Source organism: Ursus americanus, chromosome 7, assembly GCF_024610735.1.
Source record: "Ursus americanus isolate L20-20 chromosome 7, mUrsAme1.1.p, whole genome shotgun sequence".
Taxonomy (NCBI): Eukaryota; Metazoa; Chordata; class Mammalia; order Carnivora; family Ursidae; genus Ursus; species Ursus americanus.
In genome coordinates this window covers 12,485,958-12,498,828 of record NC_142133.1, presented here as the reverse complement: position 1 = coordinate 12,498,828, position 12,871 = coordinate 12,485,958, and the positions used below count along the sequence as shown (strand labels likewise).

The following is a 12,871-nucleotide window of genomic DNA, read 5'->3' as shown; positions in this document are numbered from 1 at the left end:
TCACGCCCTGAGCCAAAGGCAGATGCTTAACCGCTGTGCCACCCAGGTGCCCCTGAGTTTTTATTTTAGAGGAAAATATATAGCAAGTGCTCCAGTGGGGCCTAATTCCCAGAGAGCATCACGTCAACATAAATGCCAGCCCTTATCTGAGAGAGAGTTGTCAGCAGCCCAGGAGAGGGGCCAGAACCTCCCTGGCTTGGCCTCCATGTTTGGTGGACTTCCCCTTCCCTGCAGGGAAAGGAGAGCTTGTGGGCCCGGAGCATGTGGTCCCCGGTGGTCTGGCTGGATGTCCAAAAACGGACCCTGCCCCCTCTGAGGTGGCACCCCCTTGTAAAATTGCTAGGGGAGAAAGAGGGCGAGATCCTGGTGTCCTGTGAGCTGATCCTCGAGACTGAGGTACCAGGAGGGAGGGCCCAGCCAGGAGGTGTGGTGCTCGGTGCCCCCACCCTGCCCCCACTCCCCTGCCTCAAGTTCCCACAACCAGCAGCCCCCAACTCCACTCCCTCAGGGAAGGCCTGGGGCCTGGGAGCCAGCACACCAGGCTTGGTGATGCCAGCCTGCCCAACCTCTCCCTAACCGCCCTACCTGCTGCTGCCTGCGGGGCTCCCGAGCCTCCTCCCTGGAGCCCTGCTAGGGACTTGATTTGGGGGTGGGGAGTAGGAGGACGAGCCCACCAGGGCCTCATGCTCCCTGCTCTCCCATGTCACCCCTTCAGAGTGTCAAAGAGAAGCCACCAATCTTAAGTGTTCCCTGGAAGAATGGAGTCTACACACTCCCCAAGAGCATCCAGCCCACGCTAAAGAAAATGGCTGTGGAGGTGATGATGGGGGGTGGGTGGGGGGGCGGGCACCCCCCAGAGCAGTCAGGTGCCACGGGGCGCTCTCTGTGGACTCTCCTTGGGCCCTCCTGACTACCTGATCCAAAGCTCGGACCCCAAGAAGATACTGTCTGAGAGACGGAGGGAGACAGGAGAGACATGAAGAGCAGAAGCTCTGATAGGGTATCTTAAACTGTCTTAATGCAGATCTCTGTGGTGGGGTGGCAGACAAAGGGCTTTAGTGTTCGCTATCTCACTTGAGCCCCTCACTGCTCCTCTGCAGTAGGGGCCACCTTTCAGCCAGGAAAACTGAGGCTCTGAGAGACAAGCTAGCCCATGCAGCGTGACACAGCCAGAATCTGGGCCCGGCCCTGCCTGACTCCAAATGCCAGGATTTTCTCACCGATCTTTTGACAGTAGGCTGGAGGTCCCCACATGGAACCTTTGAGCTCTGCCACAAATCTGGCAAAGAGCAAAAGATGGTCAGGTCCTCCTGGCCCTGGAGATGCCCCCCAGGATCAGGCAACCCCACTCTGGTCCCCCGAACAGGCCTCCATGAATAAGAGCGGGGACATTTCCTGGGGTGCCCAGTGTGTGTCTGTCTGTCGAGAGCACTGAATGACCATGGAGTTCTATGGGATCCAAGTCAGCAATGAGCTACACAGCAAAAGGAAATCTGGGGCACCCCTACTTCGGTGGGCCTTTGAGGCAGCCAGCCTCAGGAACTCCCTCCTGAAGACGGCAGGCTGGACAAAGCAGCCGGGGAGGAAGGGCAATACCTCAGGGGCCCTGGAGGCCAGTGAAGGATAGTCCCAGTAGCCAGAGGGCACTCCCTCATGGAGGCCTTGAGGACAAAGACTCATCCCTCACTGAACAGGAGACCCGTGCTAGCCTTCAGACTCTGACTTCCTCCAGCTCATTCCCTGGCCCTGGATGCTCCCTGACGCACCATCACTCCCAGGACAGCCCCCTCTCTCTGGCCAGCACCCCATTATAGTGGCCCAGCTCCCCTTGCCCTGCCCCTCCTCTGTTCTGGCAGATTCTGGTCTGGGGCCTTCGGAACATGAAGCAGGTGCGTTCCCCCCAGCTCCTGGTAGAATGCTGGGAAGAGTCCCTGCAGACAGAGCCCATCAAGGACTTCCAGACCAACCCAAACTTCACCCAGTCAGTCCTCTTCCTCACACTGGTGAGGCAGCCTCGGGCAGAGCAGGGGCTGGGGCAGCCCTTTCCTCCCAAGAGGCCTCACGCTCTGCCTCTCCTTGGGGCTGCAGTTCATGCCTACGGAGGAGGCCTACGCAACACCCCTCACGTTGAAGGTGGTGGACAATCAGGACTTCGGCCAGCAGACCGTGGTGGGTCAGGCCAACATCCACTCCCTACAACCCTACTTCTGTGACCCCTGGGCTGAGGACTACGTGCCTCCACAGCTTCCAAGTATGGCCCTTGCTCCCTGCCCTTCCCCAGGCCTCACCTTCAAGCTGGCATTGGGAGTGGGGGCAGCCCTGGCTGTCCTATGGGCTGGTGTCCCTCCTCCTCACTCTTCTCCTCTCCTAAGATTCATGATTGCTCTTTCTCCACACAGTGCTATCTGTGAACAAGTATCAGAAGGTGAGTAAAGGCCTTGGGGTCTCCACCTTCTCCCATGCGATTTACAGAGGAAAACCCTTGTCCCTGAGGAGGGGTGGAGAGGAAACAGTTCTGATATGTGTGCTGCCGGTATACACAAGAACTCTAAAGCCGTGATTCTCCACCTGGACTGCACATTAGAACCGTCTGAGAGTTAAAGAAATCCTGATGGCCAGGCCACTGACCAATCCCATCAGGATTGCTGGGGAAAGCCCCAGGCATCAGCAGTGTTTCCAAGCCCCCCCCCTCCGGTGACGCCAGTGTTTCCAAGGTTCAGAACTCCCCCTCCAGAGCAGCACTTGTCAAACTGGAATGCACAGGAATCCTGGGGACATCTTGAGCAAAAGCAGGTTCTGATTTAGTAGGCCTGGGGTGGGGCTCGGGGTTCTGCATTTCTGGGCCCTTCCAGGGTTCCCTCTGTAGCTGTGGGCAATGAGGGTTAAAAACTAAGTTTACCCTCCTTCTGGTTCTAATCCCATGTGTGCCGATCCCTGAATTCAAAGGGCTCTGTGAAGAGCAAGGGAGCCAGGAAAGGAAGCCCTGCCTTCCTCTCCCTTTCTCCTGGGAGGTCAGAGACGGTGAGCAGGCTAAATCGGCAGACCACGCCTCACCCCGCTCTCCTGCTCTCATTTTTCAGCTCCTGGATTACCTGTATGAAAAATTCTGGTTCAATCCCAGCAAAGCCCAGGTGATGCAGGCTCAGCCTCAGGGAACAAGGAACAATTCCGGGCAGCTGGGGGGTGGGGAGGGGCACAGCATGACCCCGGGCAGGGGAGGGCTACTGTGCCTTCTCCCCGGGGCCAGAATGACCTTCCCTGCCAGGACGAATACGAGCATGAAGTGGACTGGTGGAGCAAGCTGTTCTGGGCCACGGGAGATGTGAAAGGAGATGTGAAGTCCCTGCGGTACAAGTACAAAGACTACCACACCCTGAAGGTTTGGAGGCCTCTAGGAGGGGAGACGGCGGAGAGACACAGAATGACATCTGCCAGGGGAGACCAGCAGAACTCGCCCTGATGCCTCTAGGAACTGCCGGGGGTGGGGGTGGGGGGTGGTTTCCTCCTTGTCTCCCCCAGACTCCAGGCCACACCTCCACCAGACACGCCCTTTTGGGAACTAGGGCTGCTCCTGACAGGGCAGAGGCTTCAAACAAGACCCAGGAACTGGTGGTTCCTCAACCCCCTGATGTCAGGGACGCTCCCCCCTCCGGCTGAGCCCAGGCCTGCGCTCCCCGCTGGCCTGGGCCCCACACACCCTCCTGCAGGTGTATGATTGTGAGCTGGAGGCTGTGCCCGCCTTTGAAGGCCTACAGGATTTCTGCCAGACCTTTAAACTCTACCAGGAAGAGCCCAAGTTGGACAGCCCTGTGGTAGGGGAGTTCAAGGTGCGTATTCACCCCAGCAGAGCTGCCCCTAACTCCCGTGCCCCTTCTGTCCCCAGAAGACTCTAATAAAAGCCGTGGCTCTCTATGCTCGCGGTGGGAATGGGGTAGCGAGTGCTTGAGAAACAGTTTGGGGAGCAGGGGACCGGAGGCTGACTGATGCAGGGGTTCAGAGTGACCTCCCCCCTTACACGGGATGGGCACGGCCCTTCTCACTCCGGCTCGGGTCTATGCTGGTCTCCCAAGGCCCAAGAGCCTTAGAGAACAAGTTCTAACCCGAATGGATGGACGGGGGTGGAATGAGAGTCTGCATCAGCAGAAACTGGAAACTCACCTAGCCACCGCAGATGTTTGCCCAACATCCCTCCTAAACCCGCTGTCCCCGCAGAGCATCTCGGATGCACCCACCACTCCCATCCTCAGTGCAGCCCACTCTCTCCTGAGCTTGGGCTAGGGGCACCGTCGGGCCGGGCCTGCGCTGCCAGCATCTTCCCTCCCCCCGACACGCAGGGCCTTTTCCGAGTCTACCCCTTTCCTGAGGATCCAAAAGCCCCCAAGCCCCCTCGCCAGTTCTTGGTTTGGCGCGAGAAAGAGGACTTCCCTCAGGAGTGCTTGGTGCGCGTATACATGGTCCGAGCCATCAACCTGCAGCCCCAAGATTCCAATGGCCTGGTAATGAGCAGCCCCAACCAATGGTGTTCGGCTCCGGGTCCACCAAGCCCAGGTGCCTCCCACACCTCGCCTCAGACCCCAGGGTCCTGGAGCTCCTTCAGGCTGCGGGTACCCAGCTGGAGATCCAGCAGGCCAACTGCCCACAGGCTCCCTCTGTGGCCAGGGGCTCATTTCCATCCTACCCCGACCCTCCCCAACCAACCTGGACTGACTCTCCATTTCCTGTCGTCACCTTTCCCTCCCTGTGACTGAACCCCAGTGTGACCCTTATGTGATCCTGAAACTGGGACAGACAACGATGGGCAACCGGGACAAGTACCATCCCAACACTCTGAATCCCATCTTCGGCATGTGAGCTGCCCCAACTTCACCTGATCCCACTTCACCACACCCTCCTACGCTGTGCTAGGAGTAAGCTCCAAAAGGCAGACTTCTTCCATTTCTTTCTAACCTCTGAGTTCCTAGCACGGGGGTCTCACACTCTCAGGGCTGGGCAGACGAAGGGTGGTCAGTTCTACCCTCCCTCTCAAACGCTTCCCCTGGGAAAGGAGTTTAGGGTCCCATAAGCCAGGCCTGTCAAAAGTTACTTCTTGCCAACCCTGGGGATAGTTCTTGGCAGGTGACAGCCACCGCAGGCTCTGTTCTCCATATTCACCATGACCAAACAAGGGGCCAAGAAGCTGGACAGGGAGGCCGTGGATAGCGCGGTCCACAGTCTCTGCAGTCTCCAACCCCCTCACCCCCAGTATGTTTGAACTGAGCTGCACCATCCCCCTGGAGAAGGACCTAGAGATCCAGCTATATGACTTTGACCTGTTCTCACCTGATGATAAGATTGGAACCACAGTCATTGACCTCGAAAACCGACTCCTGTCTGGCTTTGGAGCCCGTTGTGGGCTCTCCAAATCCTACTGCTAGTGAGTGGACCTAGGGGAGGGGTGGAGGAGGGAGGCCCCAGCTCCCTTGTGGGGAGACTTACATCTGGGCTGGGGAACCAGGGCCCAAACCTGGCTCCATTCATGCCCCCACCACGGCTCATCCTGCCGCTCAAAGCAGAATGTTCCCTAGGACGCAAACCTTCCCCCCTTTTCCTCTCCCTTCATTCCACAGCTCAGGGCCCTTTAGGTGGCGGGATCAGATGACCCCAAGCTTCCTCTTGGAACGCCATGCCAAACAGAAAGGGCTGCCTCCACCTCTCTTCAGTCCTGAGGAAGACACTGTTTTTTACAATGGGAAAAAATTCAAACTGCAAAGCTTTGGTGAGAAGTACAGCACACTGCCGGACAGCACAGATCTAGGCCTCTGAAACCAGAGGGCACCTGCCCCATTTTGCCCTTTCCTCCTACAGAGGGCAACCATGTCCCCTGTCCAGGCTGAGGGGAGGGGAGGGGAAGGGAGGGGAGGGCACCTGCCTGGTAGATGGGAAGGCTAATGACGTTGTGATCGCCTCCTTCCGCCTCCTTCCGTCTAGAGCCCACGCCCCCTCCCGTTCATTATTTGGGACCTAAGAAAGAACGCCTTGCACTCTACCTCCTGCACGCCCAGGGGCTGGTACCTGAGCACGTGGAGACCCGCACACTGTACAGCAGCAGCCAGCCAGGCATCGACCAGGTAGGAGACCGGAGGGGCTGGATCGGGAGACAAGGGAGCCCAGCCACCCGGGACACAGCCCGTGATGAGAGGGGAGGAGGCGGCCACGCAGTCACAGATGTACACACACAGAAGCCCAGCGTGCTCTGCACATGTTCGAAGTGAGAAGTTCTAATGATGTCACTCAGAGTGGAGCTCTTCAGAGCTGGAAAAGTCATCTGCAAGAAACCTGGGCCACGCATGAGTCGTTGGAAGTGCTCAGGGGCCCTAGAGCCAGCACCAATGCTGCCTTCATCTCTCCTGAGGGCGGGCAGGGGGGTAGCACCTGGAGTCAGATGTGCAGACATTACAACCCTGGTTGGCTGGGTAATTGCAGGCTGTGTTTTCTCCATGGCAAGGAACCCCAAACAGAAGGAATAAAAATCCCCACAGGCACCCTAATTATCTACCCTCCAGCCACCAGAATGGCTCATCTCATTCTCCAAATTTCTCAACCTGGTACCACATTCCAGACACTAAGTTCTCTGCTGAGCACTTTCTAAACCATTCTCATTAAACCTGTTTTCTTACATGGGGTCAACTTCAAAAAGACAAAATGAGGTCAGACAGTTTGAAAGAACATATTTATCTACCTTCCAATGTTGGTAGTCTACTCTTTTATTTTTTTCCTCTTCCTTTTTCTCACCATTTTCATCCCTCCTTCCTTGGATCTCTGCACTTGGTGGGCAGCTTAATATCCTTAGGATAGGCTTCCACAACATACAGTGACCTGGACATTTGGCCGGGTGATCTAGTTTGCTTAGTCGGGGCCACTAAGCTGGTTAAGAAGTGAAGCCCCAACCCCACTGTGGAGCCCTGTCCAGATAGGCCGTCTAGCATGGCCTGCTAAAGGGTAGTCACCCTCCAGCCCCCAGTCACGGTGATATCCCGGCACCATGGCATTCAGTCTTGAAGCCATCATACACTGCCCACCTCACCCTGCACCCTTCTCCCAGCCAACATGAGAAAAAAGGGATGCGGGTGGGTGGTTGCCAGACTTCCTGTCTGAAGTTAACTCCACCTCACCGATACCTCCTTACCCCACCCTCCAGCGGGGGGGACCCAGCCTCAAAAGATCTCAGAACCTGGGACTGGGCTCCCAGGCCAGCATGCTGAGAACAGAGATTAGCAACCCCCAGCTGGCCAATCCATTTCCACTCTAGGGAAAGGTGCAAATGTGGGTGGACATCTTCCCCAAGAAGCTTGGGCCTCCTGGCCCCCCAGTCAACATCAGGCCCAGAAAGCCTAAAAGGTGAGTGACCCACCACATCCGTCTCTGCACTTCCCAGGGCGCGGGCCACGGGTCTGGTCACACACTAGGGTGCGGCAATTCTTTCCCTCTGCTGGGAATCCTGGGAGCTGCCGTCCCCTGCATTCCCGCAAATTCAGCATGCCTCACGTGGGCATGGAGGGCAGCCCCCAGCCCTCTCTGCCTGCACCGCGCCGCAGCCGAGGAGCTGTTCCTCAGCGAAGCCTCACAGTCCACTGGCTGCAGGTATGAGCTGCGCTGCATTATCTGGGAGACTGCCCAGGTGGACCTGAGGAGAAATTTAACAGCCGAGATGAGCGACATTTATGTCAAAGGGTGAGGAAGAGGGCAGGGCTCCGGCGGCATCCCTCCGAGCTCCCCAGTTGTGTCACCCCTGTGCCCCCGGCTCCCAATCCTGGGGCGACATCTCTCCGCCCCCGCCTGTGCCTGGTGGTCTGCCGGGGAGCCCTTCCCCCAGGGCTCCAGCTCAGGGACAGGGACAATACACACGAAGCCCAGGTGAAAGGACTTTGGCCCCAGGTGGTTAGTCGGGCTCGAGAAGGACATGCAGAAGACGGATATCCACTACCACTCACTGACTGGGGAGAGCAACTTCAACTGGCGGTTCATCTTCACCATGGACTACCTGGCAGCCGAGCATATGTGTGTCCAGAGCCAGAAGGTAACAGGCCTGGGGTGGGGAGGTTGCGCTCGCACCGCAAGCTGCACCAGAACCCTTGGAATGTGGCCTCAGGGAGAAAGCTTCTTCCTTGACAGTCCATCACTGCTGGGTGGTGGGCTACTAAGGTGGCCAAGGAAATCTCAAGGGAGACAGGCCAGTCATATGCTCTTCTGTCATACTCCAGGACTACATATGGAGCCTGGACCCCACAGTGATGAAGTTCCCAGCCCGGCTCATCATCCAGGTCTGGGACAATAACATCTTCTCCACGGATGACTTCCTAGGTGAGAGCAAGCACAGGGCCCGTGACCACAGGACAGGGAGCTCCTTCTTGCTGATGCCATTTCTTTGGGCTCAGGGGTCCTGGAGCTGGATTTGTTTGACATGCCCCTCCCGGCCCGGCACGCCAACCTGTGCTCCATCAGGATGATGGATACTGACTCCAAGTGGCCCTACTTCCTCCAGTACAAGCACTTCTCCCTCTTTAAGAAGAAGACCGTAACGGGCTGGTGGCCTTCCCAGGTCCTTGACGGTGGCAAATGGCGCATGTCGGTAGGAGCTGGGGAGGGTGTCTATTGCATAGGACTGCTATGCCACTAACAGACTTCTGGGGGCCTTAGCTAAATCCCTTTTCCTTCCTGGACCCTGGGAAGGGACCCTAGAACTATTCTCGCACCTGTTGTAATGAACTCAGCCCCCCACCGCCTCTGGTGTTTCTAGGGTAAAGTGAAGATGACACTGGAGATTCTGTCAGAGAAGGAAGCCTTAATCAAGCCAGCAGGGCGAGGCCAATCCGAGCCCAACCAATACCCTACACTTCATCCACCCCTGTAAGAGTCCTGCGTGACAAAGGCACCAAATCTTTCCTCCTCATTCACGAAGCTGAGCTGCTGGGCCCAGCAATTTGTACAGGGTGGTGAGCGGTGGGCCTACAAGTGGAGAGGGGTCATTACTTCCCAGCACCCCACCTCAGTGCTCAGTTACAAGGAGGAGAGAACAGCCTGGGTGAAGAAGGGGGGGTGGGGGAGGACACACAAGTAAGCAGAAGTTGCTTTTTAAAAAAGAAAGCTCTTTGCTGCGGATTACTTGACCTGAAGGTTCCCTCTGCCCTCCATCCTCTGACATCTCCTCTGCTCATGGACAGACGCCCCAACACCTTGTTCATGTTGCGGTCACCTGTTACAATCTTCTGTCGCGTTTTCTGGAAACACTACCACTTCAAAATCATAATCGGTGCAATCATATTTATTATAGCACTCATGCTGTTCAACTTTATCTATTCGACACCGGTGAGTGACAAGCTTGGGGACAGGGACAAAGGCACTAGTTGTTCTTGGGATGACTCTGAAGAGACAGCCTCCAGTCCCTACCTCAAGCTAATTGTTGCCTGTTCTCTCTAGAACTACTTGGCCATGAGCTGGATCAAACCTGAACTTCGGCTGAATGCTCCTATTAAAATACCCAACAATATCATGAATCCACCAACCAGCCGCAATGCCCACTCTTCCAGCCTCACCAGCCAGCATCAGAACCTAATTTCTACAATAGACCATGAGTTGAAACTCCTCCAGGGACCTATGAATCGCCTGCAAGACATTTTTCCAGAACTTCCAGCCCCACAGAACTAATTGGTCCATGTCTGCCTGGCTTTTCTCTGGCCCATCATCAGCCCTACCCTTGCACTTCCTACTAGTTCTCATTTCTGTCTTCCAGGACATAGGCAGGGGGCTTCTGGGACATATGCAATGAGGGGCATGTTCTGTTTGGAAACCACTTCCAACAAGGACAGCTGTCATTGTCATTTTCCCACTGAAGTAAACAAATTTTGTCACAGAGAGCCACCTTGTAATTCAGGGGGGTTGAAGAAGCCATGAAAGGCAAGACTCACGAGGATAAGGTACGACGTCATCTTTATAAACCACCTCTAGTCTTCAGGGTCTCTTCCTCTCTGAGAGGCTCTGAAGTCAGAGGGAAAGTAAGGGAAAGGGGGACTGTGAGGAGAGAAGTGGCTCACACAGGGGTAAGCAGCTTGCCGGGGCCACTGCTCTCACCCATACGGTGCGTGTACAAAAGAGCCTCACCACAGACCAGACATCTCCCTCCTCTAGGGCACACCTGGGATTACAGGGCCCATAACAGTATTTGGTCCCGTTCACAATGAAATACTTGTTTCTAAGAACAAAAAGCAAGAGCTGGGGCAGGACCTACCACACTCAGACAGTTTCCTGGTATCACACATTTCTCAGACGCTGGCCCCAGGCTGGGTGGGGACTATACTTCATGTCCTCCCGGTCCTCTTTTGAAAGCCACAAGGAGCCCATGAGCTGGAATCGCACAAAACTCACAAATTCAATCATCACACATACATGCCCTCCCCCACGATGAGAGCCCTTCCTCGTGCACCAGTGCTGGGCCATCTCGAGAGCCCACCGAGATCCTCCCACCACAGGGTCTGGCCAATTCTGCCTGCGCTCAAAAAAAGACAAAAGAGCCATTTGCTTTGTCAGTTCTAAGTGGTCCTAAGGCCCAGCTCCAGGTCGCGGTTTGTGCTCTGGTACCCTGGAGCTGCTCTGCTCTTGTGTGGAAGGTCTTAGGAGGGTCCTACTCTACTCACACCTGCAGGACAGCACTACAGCCTACGATGCTCACTTAAGCACGTGGGAGGGACAGAAGAAAGCCCAACACGACGGAAACCTATACCCTGCCAAGGCGACCTCCTTTCCTTCCAGGCTGAGCTGAGGGCTTTCCCAACTGAGAAGAAGGCAGGGCGAGGGTTGACGGGCTTGGGGCTCAGTAAGAAGGCCCAGACCTTCCCCCAAAAACCACCCCCAGAAGGAAGGACACTGAGTTGGAAGCTCATGTTTGGTTTCCATCAGCCATTTTAAGAATGTCCCTTGGACTACAGAAGTACGTGGCTAGGAGAGCTCAGAGCTCCAGGCCCTCCAGGGAGACTGGCCTATTGGCCATTTTAATCACAGGGCAGACAGGTGAGCAGCACATGACCCCTTGTCAGATAAGGCAGTGGAATAAGGATTGACCCACAGAGGAGGACACTCGGGCTCTGTTGCTCAATGATAATGAACTCTTCCAGGCACAGATGATGAGGGTCCGTTGCTCCCAGATCTGCAACAGGAGAACAGCAACTGTTTCTCACCCATTAAGAAGAAGCCAAGTTTCCTCTTTGGGGAGTACCCAAGCCGAGGCTATGAAAAGGAAGCTTCCTTACAGTTTGAACACTCAAGAGTGGGATTCCAGAAGTCACGATAAACACCAAACATGCAGTTCAGCAGGCTCCAGAGTCCAGAGACATCTCCACATGGTCAGATCACATGGCAAATGCTGCTTCTGGTGTCGAAACACGGAGCTGGTCACTTTCCTAGTTATTCTCCTTGCAACCATGAAGTCGTACAAGCTTCTCTTAACTTGCACACCAACTTTCGGCCAAATCTGACTGAGGGCCTAAAGGAACCAACTGGGAAGGTCACAAACAAACCAACAGAACCCAGAGTCATGCGAAAGAACAACGGCTGGAGCACTGAGCCAAAGCAGAATGCCCTCTCCCTGTGGCCACCTACCGAGGCTCAGTGAAACACCCAAAAGTGAGGCATCCGGAAGTCTCTTCCAGCTCAGGCTGCATCTGGAGAGAGCACAATGAGTGGAGGGAGAAGGCAACCTAGGGAAGAAGTTTCCATCCAGATTTCCAGGGGAAATTCCTCAGGTGGACAGAGGCTTGAACGAAAAGCAAAAACCAACGAATGGATGCCTGGAAGGTATGAGGAGTTATCCGTGTTGTGTTCTCTGCGGATTTAAAAATGAAGCACAAGGGTCCTCTGAGTCCAACAACAAGGTAGCCTGAGCTATGAAATTCTTTTCTGTGATTTTGGCATCAGAACCATATATATTCTCTCCGTCCCTCTTAGCTCCCAAGTGTAAGGACTGCAGGGAAAGGCACATCACAGCAGCACTGCCCTGGGGTAGGTGGGCTTCCTGAACCAGTCAGATGTCCCCATGGATCACATGGCAATGCAGTATCCCTGCATTCAAAGCTCCAGTGAGAGAACAGTGTCCCTGACCAGCTGCCTGAGACTGGAGAAGGCCCGCCCGGCTCTACGCTCAGGCCAGCGCCTGCTCACGGTGACAGCCACAGAGGCGGCAGTAGCGGGAGGGCTCAGTAGAAACGCTTCCGGCTCTGTTCCTGCCATTTGTTGTACAGTATGATACCAATGACAATGGCAAATACGGAAAACACCAGCGAGAAGAAGACGATGAGGAAGAGGGCCAGGCCACTCAGGGGTGGCAACGGGGCGGTCACTGAGGAAGCAAGAGAGAAGCAAGTCAGAAGCAGAGAGCCCACCCAGCTGGGAAGGTGTCAAGTCTCCAGTTCCTGCCACTCATTTCTGGGAGCCAGGGGGCAGACAGACGCTCCCTTTCCAGGTGCCTCGATTTAAAAACTGAGCTTGTCTGTACCTTGGAGACCAGTGGAATGGCAGGAGCGCGTGCTCCATGTTCTTCAGGGCAAGAACACAGAAAGGAGACGGCCCAGCAAGCTGTGGGTGCAAGTCACCTCAGACCTCCCAGGCACAGTGACCTCCTCTCCAACCACAGGACCATTTCCTGGGATCCCCTGCGCTCACCCTCAGGCAGCTTCATGTTGTCTACCGAGGGCAGGAACACATCTCGATGCAGCTTCTCCTCTTCTGGGGTTCTCTCCACCGTCAGCTCGAACAACTTCAGGGAGATGACATCATGATTATCTAAAGGAAAAAAGCACAAGGAGGAGCGAAACCACCTCAAAAAGAGGTATCTTGGGAGTAT

General features: G+C 55.6%; 2 protein-coding genes across 8 annotated transcripts in view; one reads left to right on the top strand and one right to left on the bottom strand.

Annotated features, from left to right (window-relative positions):
- FER1L5 (fer-1 like family member 5) overlaps positions 1-9,684 on the top strand; it is a 54,338-nt gene extending 44,654 nt beyond the window's left edge. The window contains exons 33-53 of the mRNA XM_087863341.1: positions 235-396; positions 716-817; positions 1,857-2,003; positions 2,089-2,251; positions 2,400-2,425; positions 3,081-3,131; positions 3,266-3,379; positions 3,708-3,827; positions 4,335-4,496; positions 4,756-4,847; positions 5,243-5,413; positions 5,607-5,755; positions 5,968-6,107; positions 7,289-7,377; positions 7,621-7,710; positions 7,915-8,056; positions 8,241-8,340; positions 8,415-8,608; positions 8,777-8,886; positions 9,201-9,345; positions 9,457-9,684. Of these exons, the coding sequence (XP_087719467.1) occupies positions 235-396; positions 716-817; positions 1,857-2,003; positions 2,089-2,251; positions 2,400-2,425; positions 3,081-3,131; positions 3,266-3,379; positions 3,708-3,827; positions 4,335-4,496; positions 4,756-4,847; positions 5,243-5,413; positions 5,607-5,755; positions 5,968-6,107; positions 7,289-7,377; positions 7,621-7,710; positions 7,915-8,056; positions 8,241-8,340; positions 8,415-8,608; positions 8,777-8,886; positions 9,201-9,345; positions 9,457-9,684 (2,697 nt within the window). The remainder of the gene's footprint in view (positions 1-234; positions 397-715; positions 818-1,856; positions 2,004-2,088; positions 2,252-2,399; positions 2,426-3,080; positions 3,132-3,265; positions 3,380-3,707; positions 3,828-4,334; positions 4,497-4,755; positions 4,848-5,242; positions 5,414-5,606; positions 5,756-5,967; positions 6,108-7,288; positions 7,378-7,620; positions 7,711-7,914; positions 8,057-8,240; positions 8,341-8,414; positions 8,609-8,776; positions 8,887-9,200; positions 9,346-9,456) is intronic.
- LMAN2L (lectin, mannose binding 2 like) overlaps positions 9,286-12,871 on the bottom strand; it is a 39,628-nt gene continuing 36,042 nt past the window's right edge. For 6 of the 7 annotated variants that reach the window (XM_087863345.1, XM_045771605.2, XM_045771606.2 and 3 more), the window contains 2 exons: positions 12,691-12,810; positions 9,286-12,367 (listed from right to left, as the gene is read on the bottom strand). In XM_087863345.1, coding sequence (XP_087719471.1) covers positions 12,225-12,367; positions 12,691-12,810 — 263 coding nt within the window. In that variant the 3' untranslated portion in view covers positions 9,286-12,224. The remainder of the gene's footprint in view (positions 12,368-12,690; positions 12,811-12,871) is intronic. The other variant, XR_006775220.2, reaches the window with a different exon arrangement.